The sequence below is a fragment of the Glycine max genome, chromosome 15 (genome assembly GCF_000004515.6).
Source record: "Glycine max cultivar Williams 82 chromosome 15, Glycine_max_v4.0, whole genome shotgun sequence".
NCBI classification, from domain to species: domain Eukaryota; kingdom Viridiplantae; phylum Streptophyta; class Magnoliopsida; order Fabales; family Fabaceae; genus Glycine; species Glycine max.
Window position 1 is genome coordinate 13,819,052 of NC_038251.2, and position 17,859 is coordinate 13,836,910.

Sequence of the window (17,859 nt, forward strand, 5' to 3'; positions counted from 1 at the left end):
ATGGCTATAAGAGGCTAAACCCCTCAGATGGAGCCTAGCAACCAAAGCCCCTTGTAATGTAACTGCTCTTCTTATCTATTAATGCAATTTCAATTTCTATTGTTCTTTTTTGCTTTTCATTGTTATTGTGTGGTTTGGTCATCCATGCATCTATTTTTAGGGGTTATTCATTGAGAAATGGTAATGTCTAAAGAATTGGGAAAGGGCATCTCAACATTGCATTGCTAAGGATAGAGTGACTTTGTTGTGCCTCTACATACATTTTTATACTTAATGTTGTTTATGATTCCATCTTTGCAAAGGGATTTGGGAGAAAGAATATATAAATTAGGCTTTTCGTCGTGAGGAATCAGGGTTAAGCATATTAGTATATGTGGGTGGAAATTGAGATAGCAGTTAATAGAGAAAAACATTAATATTGCATCAAGGATAGTTAGGCATGCTAAGCCCCAACATTATCACGTTCTGAACTCATCTTTTGCATTCAAGCTATTGTTTAATTTTCTTGTTATCTTTTTCTTTTTCCTTTTACCTTCAAATTTCACACTTACAATTCCTTTTCTCTTCTACTTCTTCTATTGCTTACAAATTGGGTATTTATCAACGCAAGTACAAACAAAGTCCTTGTGGACTTGACACTCGGTCTTCTATTTTAATCTTTACTAGTTATGATAAAATTGGTACACTTTCCAATCTGATAATAGGAAGGTTGTAGCTATGATTCATAAGTATATTGACTGAAGCTTGCTCGAGCATGTATCAACTTATACCAATGTGTATGAGTTATGGACAAAGCTTGAATCTTTGATTCAAAAAAAGATGCCAAGGAATAAAGCTCATCTTGTGAGACGCTTGGTCAAGCTGGAGTACATGGGTGGTTAGAACATGATTGAACATCTAAAAACCTTCAAATGTATTGTTAATCAATTAAAGAAGATAGATATGAATATAGATGATGAACTACAAACTCTTTTACTCCTCAATTCTTTGCCTGAGAGTTAGGACACATTGATTGTCACTCTCAACAACTCTACACCAGATGGAAAGCTTAGCATGGATAATGTCACAGATAGTTTGCTAAATGAAGAGTCTAGACGAAAGGAGAAAGGCTTGAGTAGTCACTTCGAAGAAAATGTTGTTGAAAATAGAGGGAGGAGCGAGCACCGTGGTAAAGGAGGCCATGGGAAATCATGAGGAATATCCAAGTCTCACCCCAAAGGCTTGAGTTGCTACTACTGCGGAAAGTCAGGCCATAAGTCTGAGTGCAAATTCTTAAAGAGAGATCAGGAGGCTAGAACTGTCCATGCTAATCAAATTGACCCAAAGAAGAAGAATGAAGGTGGAACCACTACTACTGTGGCATCAGACGATAAGAATGTTTTTCTTATCGTTAATGAAAATTATTTAAATATTGCATCTGATGATTGTATATGGATAATCAACTCTAGAGCATCTTTCCATGTTACTCCTCATGAAGTATTTTTCTCGTCATATCAAAAAGGGGAGTTTGGTATGGTGAAGATGGGCAACCATGTCACAAGCAAAACTGTTGGCATAAGGGAGGTGACTTTGATAACTGGAAATGGAAGCAAGCTTGTGCTGAAGGAAGTAAGACATGTGCTTGAGATGCGTTTAAACCTTATCTCAACAAGAAAGCTAGATGAAGCTGGATGGCAAACCAGTTCGGTGTTGGCAGATGAAAGCTTAGTAGAGGAAGCATGGTCATTGCTCGAGGTAAGAAGGAAGGCTCTTTGTACATGCAAGGAAAGATATGTGAAGGGGAGATGAATGTTGCTTAAGATGCAACCAAAGAATTGTGGCACAAGAGATTGGGTCACATGAGTGAGAAAGGTTTGGAGTTTCTAGCAAAGGATCACTTTCCAAACATAAAGGGTCAGCCACTTGAGTCCTACAAAGACTGTCTTGCAAGTAAACAACATAGAGTGTCTTTCCAAAGATCGGATGAGGCCAGAAGGAGAAAACACATCCTGGATCTTGTCCACTCAGATGTTTGCTCAACGTTTGAAAAGTCCCTTGGTGGTGCCCAATACTTTGTTACCTTCATTGATGATCACTCAAGAAAGGTGTGGGTGTATTCGTTGAAGAAGAAAGGTCGAGTTCTTCAAACTTTCAAGGAGTTTCATGCCTTAGTAGAACGAGAGACTGGAAGAAAGCTGAAATGTTTGAGATCAGACAATGGTGGAGAATATAGAGGTCCATTCGAGGCATACTGCAAGGCTCATGGGATACAACATGAGAAGGTACCTCCCAAAACTCCTCAGTTCAATGGATTAGCTAAAAGGATGAATAGAAAAATTGCAGAGAAAGTCATATGTATGATTTCACATTCAAAACTCCCTAAGACATTCTGGGGTGAAGTAATGAAGACTGTAGTTGATTTGATCAATTTGTCTCCTTCAAGACCTTTAAATGGAGAGATACCAGAAGAACTTTGGTCTGGAAAAACAGCCTCCTATGGTCACTTGAGAGTCTTTGGATGCAAGGCTTTCGTCCATATTCTGAAAGATGAAAGAGCAAAGCTTGATGCTAAGGCGAAGGAGTGCATATACCTTGGTTCACCGAGAGATGAACTTGGATTCAGACTATGGGATCCTATAAACAAGAAGATTGTTCGAAGTAAAGATGTGGCGTTCTTTGAAGATCAGACAATGCATGATATCTAACAATCTGAGAAGTCAAAGCCCATAGTGAGAAACTCAAAGGGAGAGACTCTTATAAAAGAGGCAGAATCCACTCAGATGATAGAAACCAATCAAACAGAGCAAGCTCCTCAGATAGAACAACCTGACCAGATGGAGCAAACTCGGATAGAGCATCTAACTCAGATGATGGAAGAATAAAAAATGGAGACTATCCAGACGAAAGATGAATCCCAAGTGAGGCGATCAACTAGAGTCAGACAACCATCAAAGAGGCATTTCTCTGATGAATATGTCAATCTCACTGATGATGGGGAACCTCAAAGTTTCCAAGAAGCCATTGAGATAGATGATATGGAGAAATGGATGCAAGTCATGAAAGAAGAAATGTAGTCCCTAGTTGAAAATCAAACATGTGATCTAGTAGAGTTACCAGAAGGAAAGAAAGCATTAAGAAACAATTGGGTGTTCAAACTCAAGAATGAGGATAACAACTCAAACCCAAGGTACAAAGCTTGCATTGTGGTGAAAGGATGTAACCAGAGGAAAGGCATAGATTTTGAAGAAATCTTCTTACCGGTGATGAAGATGACATCCATTAGAGCAATTATTGGTCTAGCTACAAAACAAGACTTGGAGGTTGAGCAACTTAAAGTCAAAATGGCATTCTTACATGGAGACTTAGAGGAAGAAATTTATATGGAGCAACCAGAAGGTTTTGTAGAACTAGGGAAAGAACACTTAGTGTGTCGCTTGAAAAAAAGTCTTTATGGTTTAAAACAAGCTCCAAGACTATGGTAGAAGAAGTTTGATCTCTTTATGGCCCAACATGATTTCAGAAAGACCTCCGCAAACCACTGTGTGTTTGTGAAGAACTACAACAATGGTGAGTCCATCATACTCTTATTGTATGTTGATGATATGTTGATTATTGGCAAAAATAAAATGAAGATTGATGCCCTTAAGAAGGCACTAAGAAAATATTTTACCATGAAAGATCTGAGTCCAGTAAAAAAGATTCTTGGAATGAAGATCACTAGAGATCGATCCAAAAGAATGCTCTAGATATCTCAAGAGAACTACATTGAAAAGGTTCTTGAAAGGTTCAACATGCATAATGCCAAACCAGTGCATGTTCCTCTTCCTGGACATTTCAAATTAAGCAAGATGCAATGTCCAAAGAATGAAGAAGAAAAAGAAGAGATGAGCAAGGTGCCCTATTCGTCTGTTGTAGGTAGCCTTATGTATGCAATGATTTGCACAAGACCAGCCATTGTCTATGTTGTATGAGTTGTGAGCAGATTCCTATCAAATCCAAGAAAAGAGCATTGGAACACTGTGAAGTGGATACTAAGGTACCTTAGAGGAACTGCCAAAAGGTGATTGTGCTTTGGCAATGGAGATTTAATGCTTCTTGGATATACAAACGCAAATATGGCAGGAGATGTGGATTCTAGAAAGTCTACATCCAGATATCTTATTACTTTTGCAGGGGGAGCTGTGTCTTCGCAATCAAAACTTTAAAAGTGTGTTGCATTATCAACCACTAAAGCATAATATATTGCAGTAGTTGAAGCATTCAAAGAAATGTTATGGATAATGAAATTATTAAATGAGTTGGGACATGATCAAGATAATTATGTGGTAAACTGTGATAATCAAAGTGTCATACACTTAGCCAAGAATCCCATGTTCCATTCACTCATTTATTGTGAATGTAACTCATTTATTGACATCCATCACTCACTCTTGAAGGAAGTCACATCCTTCTCCTATAAATAGGGAGACTTTTGAAGAGTTGGAGCATCCCATCTCATCTCATCCAAAGAGAAGTAAAGCAAGAGTGAGAGTGAGAAAAAGAGTTCTTGTATTCTTCTTTGAAAGTAAGAGAGTTCTAGTTTCTACCCCACTTGGTGAGAGTTGAGAGGAATTGTAAACCATCCTTGTTGGATGAGGTTTAAAGGTATTCTCTTGTATTGAGAGAGTCATTGTAATCCTACTTTTAAATAATGAAAACATTTACTGGCTTGGTCCCATGATTTTTACCTTTCACATTGAAGGGTTTTCCACGTTAAAAATTCTGTCATTTTTCTATTCTCTATTCTTGTTTTTCTGTTTTCGCTAAGTGCCTATTTTGAGTCTACTGAGAGAGAAATAATGTTGGCGTTTCCCAACAAAATTAAGTCACATTTTTTTATAACATATTAACATTAAATTATTAATTAAAAACAAAAAAGATTATATGTTTCAGTAGTTGATGATTACTGTAGGGTTTAATTTAACATTAGCTTTGGTGGTGTGTCATATTATCCTTGTGTTGTCTTTGCACTCAGGTGGTTGGAAATAGCCACAGTGCCACACACTTGCCTAAGAGAACGAACAATGACATCAAAAACTGAACACATGTCTTAAGAAAAGCTTAACTAAAATGGGAATTCACCCTGTGACACACAAGCCAAAAAAAGATGCTCTTCTGTCTAGATAGTAGTTTATGACTAAATACAACAACAACAACAACGCCTTATCCCACTAGGTGGGGTCGGCTACATGGATCAACTTCCGCCATAATGTTCTATCAAGTACCATACTTCTATCCAAACCATTAATTTCGAGATCCTTTTTTATAACCTCTCTTATAGTTTTTTTGGGTCTTCCTCTGCCTCGAATTGTTTGTCTTCTCTCCATCTGGTCTACTCTCCTCACTACAGAGTCTACCGGTCTTCTCTCTACATGCCCAAACCACCTAAGTCTATTTTCCACCATCTTCTCTACAATAGACGCTACTCCAACCCTCTCTCTAATAGCTTCGTTTCTAATTTTATCCTGTCGAGTCTTACCACACATCCACCGCAACATCCTCATCTCCGCTACACCTACTTTATTCTCATGTTGGCTCTTGACCGCCCAACATTTTGTTCCGTACAAAATGATAATGTAAAAACTTCTTACAGTGTATATATTTTTTATTTTAGATAGTAGATAAAATACTGTAGGTTTTCTCTTATTTTAATGAATGCAATGTATTTGGGAAATGGCCTAAAAGGAAAAAAGCCTGACACTAAATCAATTTCCAATTGCACCATCTTTCAGAAGGGAGGAATAGGTAAGCTTAGAAATCAATTGCTAGACTGGTAGTACACACTGCACAACATGTATTTTAATTCCACAGCCGAAAATGGAACTTCAAGAAGAGAAATCAGATACTTAATTAAATAAATGTAAAGGCAGTGTACTTCTAAGGCAAAAATCTCTTCCAAAGATGGTTTTTGTTTTGGTTCATCATCCTGAATTTCATTATCCAAGTAGTCATTTAATGGCTCCTTGGTGCAGGACCAAAGGATTCTAGGTCAGGAATCATTCGTGCTGCCTTGATCATTTGCGCCATGGTATTGAACTCAATGAATGGGTAAAGATGCAGCAAGAGGGAAGCTTGATAACAAACACAAGTACGCGGTGGAATTTTTCCATGCCACAAATCCATGGGTTCTGTCGAATCTCAGAACTGGATTCTAGAATTCCATCACCAGTTCTAATGTGATCATTGTGCTGTTGCTTGTTATGGCTATTGTCTGCGTTGGGAAAAATTCTGTCGTTGAACACTCTGATTTTGCGATGACATGAACGCCCTTGCAAAGAGGTACATGCGTAAATATAGTTTATAGCAATAAAGTTCAATACATAAGCATATAGATCTTGATCAGAAAAAAAAATCTTTATCTCTCCTTTCTGTGAATATATATCCCCACGCATACAAGACAAACCCACTACACACTCCTTGCACTTGTTTTGTTTCGCCCATTCCATATAATCTTCGTAATCCTTTTCAGACTTGACCATGTTTTTGTGTAGCAATTAAATACCTCCTGCATCTTTGGATGATAATCTCTGCATGTGATCAGAATTACTGTTTAAAGCATTTAGGGGAGGGGATAACGAAATTTACAAGACAACCTCTCATAACCCAACAAACATGTGCGGAGAATGAAGATAATTGTGGCTAAAGGACCTCTTTCTACTAACTGGTCTCCAAATTATAGGAGAATTGGAAAAATAAGAGACGTGTGAGTGAAATAAGAGAAAGAAGGAATACTACCTGTGGTTTCTGATGAGAATTGTGATTTAGAACAATGAGGAGAGGATAAAATGACATCTAAGTTATGTCTAAATTTGCAATTCGAGGTTTACAATTTTGCTGTGGTCTGGCTCTTGCATGCGTCAGGGAACTCTTTGTTGAAATTGGTCATGGGCTCTGCATTCGACATGTTGAACTTGTTGTCCATAACCAAATTTTGGAATGCGGAATTCTTTGTTTGTGATTTGCGAGATGTAAACACTGTAACAGTGATGAGGGAAAGATTAAGAAATTGAAGAGTGGAGTAAGAATTAGGAGTGACATGACACGTTGCCAATTTTGCTGATATGTCAAAAGTTATTAAACTTATGTGCCAGCACATGCCTTTGCTTCACAGAAATTATGTTATAAATAGATTCAACAATTGGGATTAATTAGTCATTTTTGTTGGAATCAAATTTTACTAGTGAAGAAAATATTTGAGAATGGGTGAGACTAGAAATTTTTTGAGGAAAAGACTACTTATACGTTGATCATTTCTTGTTTTTGGCTTGATACAAACTCTAAAATATCATTCTTAAACCAATAAGTTAGATTTTGCTAGCACATATTTAATCTAAGGACTATAAATAATTCTCTAGAATTTTCTTTATATAACAAAATTACTCACACATTTTAGACAATTCTGTATGCAACTCCAGAAAGACTTCTCTAGAACATGTTTCTAGAATCTGGGTTAAACATGTTTCTAGAATTGGGACTTATGGCTCGGGAGATATGCAGCCTCGAAGTTCTGCAGAATGTGTGTCCTATTCTATAAACTGGGGGTTTCTTCCCTAATTTTTCTAGTAAAGAGACCAGATTTCTATCAAATATTATCACAAAAAAAGTAAAAGGACAATTAAATAAATATAATAGTAGAAAAGAAACATTACAAACTTTTTGTAAAAGAAATGGAAAATTTTCATCACATTGCCTGTCTCATTCATCAGCAATGGTAGAGGTCCATTCAATGTCATCATTCCTCATCATAGGATTATCATATACAATGCCTGGTTGGGTTACCGTAGCAGAAGAGCCAGAATTAACACTTGTATTAGCATCAGTTTGTGATGCTTGGGCTGAATGACCAGGGATAGTCCCATCCATCATATGCTGAAATGGGTTCATGGGTTTAGAAATTTCCACCGAACCTTCCAACATTTTCACTACATCACTCATTATTGGTCTTGAATCTGGTCTATACTGAACACATAGCAAAGCTACCTTAACCATTCTTTCAGCCATTTTATGATGTCTCTCCTCTATTCCACAAGCCATTCTTAACTCTACCAATTCTCCAGTATCAAATCTTTTCCAAACCCATACTGGAAACCACTCTTGGCTTTCTGGAAGGTTAGTGTCAACGTTTCTTCTCCTACCTACGATTTCAAATAACAGCATTCCGTAGCTGTAAACATCACACTTGTGAGTCACAGGAAATGGCATCCAAAGCTCAGGTGCAGCATAACCAGGAGTGCCCCTACCTCCTGTCATAGTAATATGAGTATTGTCTCTGTTGCAAAGCTTGGCTAATCCAAAATCAGCAACTTTAGGATTGAAATTGTGGTCCAATAGAATATTTCCTGGTTTGATGTCATAATGGATTATTCTTTGTTTGCAATCTTCGTGCAAGTATGCGATGCCTCTGGCTATCCCAACTGCAATCTCATAAAGCTTTTCATATCCTAAGGTCTTCTTTTCATGGAACAAATACCTGTCAAGAGAGCCATTCTCCATGTACTCATAAACCAGTGCTCTTAGATCTCTTTCGAAGCAAAATCCAATCAACTGAACTAGATTGAAATGATGAACTTTTCCAATTGTACCCACTTCTGCCATAAATTGTTCCTCAATTCTCTTATCTGAGTTACCACGTAGAACCTTCACAGCCACAGTGATTCCATCACTCAAATTTCCTTTATAAACTTCTCCAAAACCTCCTGATCCCAATAATGATGAGTAGTTATCAGTTGCAATCCTGAGCTGCTCACTAGTAAACCTGATTGGCTTTTCTCTTTCCATATTACTCAGAAATTTGTCCATAGCAAGAGTCAGAAAATGCATGTTTGAACTGCTATCAGTCTCTGTCTTGGATCTTGTACAGAAACCAAAAAGGCAAAGAATCATGAACCACAGTAACACAGCTGCAACACGTTAATATTCCGTCAGAAATTTTGTGACAAAACCAATTAAAAACCAACATATAGAACAAGAAGAAAACGAGAATAATACAACGGGCTCAAATCCTACCAGCTACAATGGCTATGCTACTTCCAAAATCCATGCTTGACAATAATTCGTTGATAAGAATTCAAAATTTAGTACTGGATATAGGGGATATGATGTAGGATATGTAAGCAAAATTGAATGTGAAAAAGAATATAATATCTGTGTGATCAGAAGTTTCAAGTTTCAAACATTAGAGTATTGTGATCATTCTATATTACAGGGCCCCCGTTCTAAATTAAAATATTAGTATGAGCATGGCTATTCTTGATTGAATGAGCTGGCTAGCAAACTCACAGGACGGCCAAAAACAATTATTTGAACAAAATAACGACAAATACTAAGTTTTAGATTTCCAGTTTCCTAGCACCATCCACCAAGGCTGTTGATAATTAAATATGGAATGTCAAAGGCAAAGGAAGTTCATGAATTCTTTTCGTACTTAGTACAAACTAACGACATATCAAGAGTAAACCACATTTTCCAAGTTATTCAACTGAGTGACTGACAAGGAACTCCATGACCATGACTGAGAAAACAAAGAGATGACAATGACTAATAAAGAGAATTTCTTCTTCTTCTTTTTTTGTCTTCTATTATCATTATCTCTAGGAAAATTTTATTTCATGTATTGTGTTTCCTAGCTACCCCCACTTTCCTCGATTCAAGTGTCTCATACGGTGGAGGATTCACATGGTATGGGAGGAAAAGAGAGGGAAAGAATATGGGAAGAAATTTAGTTTTCTCCTGTACGGTTAATCACACTTTTAAAATGATTTCCTAGCTACCATTTCTTGTTTATTATTATAAAAAGCATGAGTCAAGAGGAAGCTGTATAATTTTCAGTTTCTTGTCTGGAAGACGTGTTTAGAGGCAATAAAGCAGCTATCATAACAAGTCCTAAAACTTTGTTGAATTGACTAGAATTTTCAGTCATCTTGCAAGCTCAATATGCACATGGCATAAATCCTGAAATCTAAGCAAGGCATATGGCAACGATATAAATGCTGCAGGCCAAGAGCTATTCCAAACTTGTGAAGGAGAGAAAGTGTGTTAAGTGTATTTCAAAAGCTTGATATAGAAATCTTGTCTTTCAAAGCATAACACTCTTGAAGCTAGTTTCACTCAAAACCTCGACTTTCATATGGATACCCATCTAAAGATTGTGTTTGGTAATTTTCAAAAGATTAAAATATATTTTTGATCTCTAATAAATATCAGAATTTTATGTTTCTTCCCTAATAAAAAAAAAATTGCATTGAATTCTTAATATAAAATTTTTATTTTTAATCCTTGACACACTTTTTTTAGTCCCTAATAATTAATAAATTTTGTGTTTGTTTCCTAAAGAAACTTCATTTGTTATTAGTCTTTTGATAAAAGTGCCAATTAGGACCAAACACCAAATTTGTTTTATTAGGGAGCAAAATAAAAAAAAAATTATTAGAGAACAAATATAAAAATTCAAGTATTTATTAAGAATTATAAACATATTTCAGCCTTTTCAAAATTCAGACAACTTATTATGTTGCAGATTCATGTACTATATTTAATTCTTTTCTTCACTCATTATACAAAGTTTTCAACATCAAATGGTTTAGAGGAAGAAAAAAAGGAATTTTTATCACCAAAAAATTGATATGTGCATGAAATGGATAAATTTGAATACAAAGGAAAATATTTTTCAATTTAATTCATCAAGTAGCATATTTTCTCCATCATACATTTCTAGAGGCTAATTCAATCTCATACTTCCTCATAATAGGAGTAGCACATATAATGCTGGAATTTGTTACCATAACAAAAGAACCAGATGAAGTGGTTGTTGTATTATATGTCTGTGAGTCTTGGACTGGATGAGCAAAGGTAACTGCACCCATCAAGTGCTGAAATGGATTCCCAGGTTCTGGAACTTCCAGTGAACCTTCCAGCATTTTCACCACAACACTCATTATGGGCCTTAATTCTGGCCTATATTGAACACACCACAAAGCTATCTTAATCATTCTTTCTGCAATCTCCTTACTTTTTTCCTCTATCCCACAGACTATTATTAGCTCCCCCAGTTGTGCGGTATCAAATCTTTTCCAAACCCATATTGGAAACCACTCTTGGCTTTCAGCACGTTTAATATCAAGGTTTCTTCTCCTGCCTATGATTTCAAATAACAGCATACCAAAACTATAAACATCACACTTGTGAGTTATAGGAAATGGCATCCAAAGTTCAGGTGCAGCATAACCTGGAGTTCCCCTACCTCCAGTCATGGTTATGTGAGTATTGTCTTTGTTGCAAAGCTTGGCTAAACCGAAATCAGCAACTTTAGGATTGAAATTCCTGTCCAAGAGAATATTTCCTGGCTTTATGTCATAATGGATTATTCTTTGTCGGCACTCTTCATGCAAATAAGCAATGCCTCTGGCTGTCCCTACTGCAATCTCATGAAGCTTTTCATATCCTAAGGTCTTCTTTTCATGGAACAAATACTTATCAAGAGAGCCATTTCCCATGTACTCATAAACCAGTGCTATCAAGTTTTTTTCAAAGCAAAATCCATATAGCCGAACCAGATTGAAATGATGAATTCTGCCAATTGTGCCCACTTCTGCCATAAACTGCTCCTCGATTTTCTTGTCTGAGGACCCACGTAGAACTTTTACAGCAACCATGGTCCCATTAGTAAAAATTCCCTTATAAACTGTTCCAAAACCTCCTGATCCCAACAAGTTAGAGTAGTTATCAGTTGCAATCCTTAGCTGTTGATCAGTGAACCTGATTGGCTTCTCCCTTTCCATGTCATTCAGAAATTTATCAATAGCGAGTGTCAGAAATTTTGAACCTGGGATTACTGGTCTACTATCAGTCTGATTTCTTCTTCGGCACACACAAATCAAAATGCCAACCTTGACTGCAATCACCACTGCAAAATATTAATGTTCAATTAGGAATCTTGTGACTATACCAATGAAAAACCACCATAGAACCGAATAGAATTAGATGAATACAAAAAGATATCAGAGGTTAAAATCTTACCAAAGACGATTACAGCCTCGATTACACGGAGACCATCTGACATTACAAAAGAGATAAGAATTTAAAACAGTGAAAATGCTATAGTGATGGTGAGGAACCGTGTGAAGTAAAGAGACATAGTAGCTAAATTTATATGCAACATCCCATGCATTTATCGAATAAAATAATCATCTCAACATCCTAAATTTCAAACCAAGTAATATACCGCTTAATCCTTCCATCATTTAGATGTCATCAACACGGTCCTAAATAATTAATGACACCATATGGCATTGGAACAAACTTACAAAAAAATCTCTAAAGACAAGTACTACATTTTATAATTCCACTTTCCTATACCCTTCTCCTAGGCTGGCATTTCGTTTCTTATGTATATCATAATATGTAATATCCATTTTGAAGTTCGTGGAATATTCTAAGTTCTAATCCCCAGGTAATAACGACATATTAAAAGTAGTATATAATTTGACATTCGATCTATTCAACGGACAAGGAACTATGTATATGATTAATTATAATTAGCCAGAGAGAATACGGCGATTAATAAAGAAAGTGGCATGGGAATTTTTTATTGAATGTCATTATCTGGAAAAAAAATTGCATGCTCATCTTTCTTCCTCTTGGAGCATAAATACTGTCAGATGTGTAAAAACACATACAAGTTTTTTATATAAAAGTCTATATGCTTCTAGGTAAATAAATATTTGTCCTGAGGAACACACATAAGAAGAAAATGTGTCACAAAGTTGTAGATCATAATAAAAAAAATGTTTAAATTTCTTTGTAAGTTCTTGAATTATTATTTGATAACTTTTATTAGGTTCTTAACTTTTATTTGGGTCCATGAACTTTTTTTTTTAATTGCATTCCTTTGTCTCTAATTGTTATTATTGAAAATTAACCACATGGAGCTAATTAAAAAACAAATACAAATTCAAAGATCCAATTAAAAAAAAATAATTTAGGATCCTAATTTAAAATAGTCAAATAGTTTAGGTACTTACTAAGTAATTAAAAAGTAAACTAAAAATCATACAAAAAGTATCACTTAACTATAAATATTCACGAAACCTCAATCAATTTTTTTTTCTTCATCACTCAAAAAAGTCATATGTTGTCCTTGAGTGTGTGTAAGCCTCTTATTTATGTGTAATCTCATTTAAGAGTGTATTCAAAAGAAGTTCATTGGTTATATTCAAACATATATAACCTATAAGGGGGAAACCATAAATGCATTCAGGAGACTAGTGTTTTCTTGAGTGTGCTGTAAGCAGAGTAGGGCCAAAAGTTATAAAAGTGAGTACCCCAATGGAATCTCTAGTGTCACAATTAGTATGATGAAGTAAAAAAAATGAATTCAAAAAAATGATATTGCACCTTTGTGCCACAGTTGTTGTTACTTCAAGAGAGAGAGGGGAGAAAAGATGTTTAAAGTGGGAGTCAGGTGACTAAAAGTAAAGGGTTTGGGGGCTAATGCAGGAACTTGGGGTATATCATTCTTGTTGTTGATTGGTTGAGAGTGAGCTGAGGACTGTTTTTCAAATTGATCTCCTATTCTCTATAGATGTTTTGTATTCCATAAAAAATCATTATTTTTTTTTGCCTGACCACGTTAGAAGCCAATAAAGTTCTTTAAGTGATCATTCATTGAATGTTTGATAACTTTGAAATGTTGAAAGATGAAAAACAAAGTTAATGCGAGTGATTTCAATGTGATGTTAGAGAGATACACTCATTCTAAAATCATATTTTTTTGGTAAATAAATTAAAAATGTTTTTTATTTAAAAATAAATAATTTTAGAAAAATGATGAGATTTTAGTAATTAAATAAATAAGGAGAAAGAACTTTATTAATTAAAATAATGGTTTGAAGAAAAATAAAAAAAGATATTTGATTATTCATTTGATAGAAAATAAAATAGAATTATTTTTTAGAAAATAATAAAAATAAATAAATAGAGTAAATAATAGGTTGTGAGTATCTTAGCTAGAAATAGAGACATGTTAAGTCAGTTTTAAGCCTCATCTTCCTCTCAATCTTGTTTTCTCTTTTCCCCTCCCAAAATTTTCTCTTTTTCTCGCATACACTCAAATCTGTCTTAATAAAACAACAATCTTGGACTCGTTAACCGTGGATCATCGTGATCTAGCACCAGGTTTGCAACTCATTTTCGAGTATTCTCACCGTTGGAAATTGCAAAAAAATGTCGGAGCTAAGAGAAATATCATTCGCATCATAGTTTTCTTTTTTCCCGCAGAGACTCAAAACTTGTCCAGTAAAACTATGATCCCGGACTCGTTAACCATTGTATCGTCGTGAAATTTAGACACCTGGTTTGCAATTCAATTTTGCACACCTTCACCCTTGAGATTTGTGAAATATTATTCATGGAGAGAGAAAAGTGAATCTCACGAAGACAATACAAAATGAAGGCTTCAATCTCTTCTCCTTTTCTAACGTTTGGAAACCTTATCAGAGCAATCATCAGAGGAAAAACTTGAGAAATGTCAGGGAATCGTTAGAGATGCCACTTTCGCTGTCGGAACACACGTGAGCCCGCTTAGAGGTAAGGGATGAGTTTATCGCAATTGAGGTTAGAATAAACATTTGTAGGAATCCTTAGGGGATCAAATTGGGGTTTATTTTGGAATGTTTATTGTATTGAAATTCTTCCTATATGATTATGTGAAAATGTTTGAGGGGTTTTACTCCCCGTGAATTGAGAAACATTTTTGTATGATTTGTTTGTATTTTTTATAGGATTAACGTGATAAATAGTTATATCAGGATCATGAAATTATGATTGACATTGTGTATAAGTGATAAATTAAATATGTGATGAATTGTGGGATAACATGTTGCTTTCAAATTATAATATTGTTATTGAGATTGAGTATAAGTGTAAAGTTGAACATGTGTTAATTTGTGAGATACACGTAAACATATGATGGTGGATTGTGACTTTATGAGATGTGGAATTGTGAACATGAGATTTATTTATGAATAAGTGTGTGATGTGAAAATACTTGTGTTGTGAGCTATGAATTATACAATAACCCGACCAGTGTTTACCTTAAGAAAAATGTTAATGCGCAGTGTTAAAGGAAAAGTGTAGGATTCCTAGTTAGGAACCTAAAGTATTAAATTGTAGCACAATGTGTTAAACGTGTTTGAAACACAAGTGTGGGGTCGTGGATATTGTATAATTCATGAGTAATGTCTACTTATAATATTGTTGTTGAAATCGAGTATAAGTACAAAGTTGAACATGTGTTAATTTGTGAGATACACGTAAACATGTGATGGTGGATTGTGACATTATGAGATATTAAATAATGGACATGAGATTTGGTTGTGAATAAGTGTGTGTTTAACACTTGATGTGAAAATACTTGTGTTGTGAGCTGTGAATTATACAATAACTCGACCAATGTTTACCTTGAGAAAAGTATTTATCCGCAGTGTTAAAGGGAAAATGTAGGTTTCTTTGTTAGGAACCAGTGTTAAATTATAGCGCAGTGTGTTAAACGTGTTTGAAATACGAGTGTGAGGTCATGGGTATTGTATAATTCATGAGCAATGTTTGTATGTAAAAAAAATTGTTTTAGAGGTTGGACCTGAATTAGAAAGGTGAAACCCTAACAGATTCTTTGAAGTCTAGGCCTTGGAGGTAAAGACACTCGGTTTGAGTACTCCTTTAAGCCTATGTTGATCCCATATGGTTGGAATATTCTCGCAAAACGGAGTGACCTTGACTGGTCACCTAATGATTTTACTTAGTGAGAGTGACCTGACATACTCATTGTGTGGTGTGAATTGTTATGTACTCCAAAGTGCTCCAAGGTGATTTTTCACTGACATGGTACCACGTTGCATATAGGCTTGAGTCTTAGTGTATTTGTTGCATAACGCTTGTATATTTATTGATATTGATTGATTTAATGATATTGTGTTTTGATCTTTGAGTACGTGAATGATGTGAAAATGAATGAGACGTGTTGTGTTGTGATGTGATGTTACACGACAAAGTGGTGAAATTACGTGAGCTATGTTTAAGTAAGTTATATCTCATTTACATGATATGTATATCTAGTTGTCTCATTTCTCTCTATTAGTTAGGAATATGATAACTCACTTCCCGTGTGCTATTTGTTTTTGGATCCTGTGATGATCTCGAACTTTGTGTTCGTGGGAGCAGATGGTTAGGTGAATGGCTATGGAGAATCTCATGCTAGAGGACACGAGAAAACAATGCTCTAATAGGATGTGACATTAGGATATAGATTTCTATATTAATTGCATGAAGTCTTGGACGGCCTTATTTGAGCCGAGATGATTTTATTATTTATTTGAACAAGTTTTATTATGATGCAAGAAAAGTGAATGTGCGCCTTTTACCCTTTTGAAAGGATTTTATTTAAATGTGTTTTAAGAATTTTTAATTAATTATAATTTATTTTTCTTTTATTATTAGTACATATATGTATGGGATAGAGGATGTCACACTCACATGAATACATTGTGTGCTTGAGTGAAACATGTTATGAGGAACAAGAAGCGTGGTTGTTGATAACTAAGAAATTTGAGTTAAATTGATAGTCAATTTTGAATAAGAATGATTACAATTTCTTCACTTTATTGTTGTTTTTAATGAAATAATGAAGAAATTAATATCATTGTAATTTCTTACCAGCAAAAGTCAAACAAAGAAATTTTCAAGTGCTTTGAAGGAAAATTGATGCAAAAACTGGAAGAAAAAAAGTGTAAGATTGGGACAGTTCGTTTAGTGCACAAGACAGGCCCAACACATCTCATCGCTTAACGGCCAGCTCACCCTTAGTGCGAAGAAGGCCCACGAAGAAGCTCAAAGGCGCGCTTACCGTGAATCCCGCGCTAAGCGCGTGATCACCATTATACTCGCTAAGCCCAAAAGGCCCGATTAGGACGAGGTCACGTGAATTTTAAACTACCTTAGGCCTATAAAAGGAGTAGGAAGCAAAGGAGAAATACACACCTAGACTTAGAGCTCTGTGATGAATACATTATAAGCCTGAGTATCTCAAATAGGAGAAACCATCTTTCTATGTCTATTATTCATTTCTCTTCCTTTATCAATTCCTTCCCTTCTTCTATCCACATTAACCCCTAAGTTTTAGATTTCCACTTTCCTAGCACCATCCACCAAGGCTATTGCTAATTAATTATGGAATGCCAAAGACAAAGGAAGTTCATGAACATTTTCTGTACATACTAATGACAAATAAAGAGTAAACAAAATTTTCCAAGCTATTCAACTGAGTGATCGACAACGAACTCCATGACAGAGAAAAAAAAGAAATGACAACGACTAATAGAGAATTTCTTCCTTTTGTTTTACTTCATTTATTGGGTTTTTTTATCAAATGGGTTAAAAAAATCAATTACATAAATGGATTGGTCAAGAAAATATTTATCAAAATAAGTGATTTTTGTCATATAGGAATATAAGAAATCTCATCACACCTAGTGTTTTATTTGTCCTATAATAGAAAGTATCATTGTAGTACTTGTCATATCACATTTTCATTCAATTTGACTAACTTTAAATACATATTTAATGACTATACTATATCATTTTCTTAAAAAATCTCCTATTATTTTATAAAGAAAATGCTAAATAAAAAATATTAATATCTTAAATATATAAAACAAATATTTAGGTTAAAAAACAAAAAAAAAATATTCAATGCTTTTTTTGGCGAGTAAAAAAACTTTTAAAAAAAGTTAGAAGAGGATTTAAATTATATAAAAAAAATACTCATTAAATAGTATCTCCCTTACACTC

General features: G+C 34.9%; 2 protein-coding genes across 3 annotated transcripts; both read right to left on the reverse strand.

The window, feature by feature from the left end:
* Positions 1-7,486: 7,486 nt before the first annotated feature.
* LOC100776445 (LEAF RUST 10 DISEASE-RESISTANCE LOCUS RECEPTOR-LIKE PROTEIN KINASE-like 2.2) lies at positions 7,487-10,933 on the reverse strand. Its single transcript, XM_014767642.3, has 2 exons — positions 10,797-10,933; positions 7,487-8,918 (listed from the first exon to the last, which is right to left on the reverse strand). Exon 2 carries the CDS (start codon positions 8,899-8,901, stop codon positions 7,714-7,716), a length of 1,188 nt encoding a protein of 395 aa, XP_014623128.2. The 5' UTR covers positions 8,902-8,918; positions 10,797-10,933; the 3' UTR covers positions 7,487-7,713.
* On the reverse strand, positions 10,669-12,368 carry LOC100803355 (G-type lectin S-receptor-like serine/threonine-protein kinase At1g34300). Of its 2 annotated transcripts, none has more exons than XM_041010062.1 (2): positions 12,034-12,368; positions 10,669-11,908 (listed from the first exon to the last, which is right to left on the reverse strand). In XM_041010062.1, the coding sequence occupies exons 1-2, from the start codon at positions 12,074-12,076 to the stop codon at positions 10,719-10,721; spliced, it is 1,233 nt and encodes a 410-aa protein (XP_040865996.1). In that variant the 5' UTR covers positions 12,077-12,368; the 3' UTR covers positions 10,669-10,718. The 2 variants fall into 2 exon arrangements, with proteins under 2 accessions (XP_040865996.1, XP_014623338.1); XM_014767852.2 differs by having other exon boundaries at positions 10,669-11,920; positions 12,034-12,367.
* Between the last annotated feature and the right edge of the window lie 5,491 nt (positions 12,369-17,859).

Coding starts and splice junctions, on each gene's coding strand:
- LOC100776445 (XM_014767642.3), bottom strand. CDS start 8,901: ATGATTCTTTGCCTTTTTGGTTTCTGTACAAGATCCAAGACAGAGACT.
- LOC100803355 (XM_014767852.2), bottom strand. CDS start 12,076: ATGTCAGATGGTCTCCGTGTAATCGAGGCTGTAATCGTCTTTG. Junction 11,921..12,033: donor CGAGGCTGTAATCGTCTTTG/GTAAGATTTTAA, acceptor AATATTTTGCAG/TGGTGATTGCAGTCAAGGTT.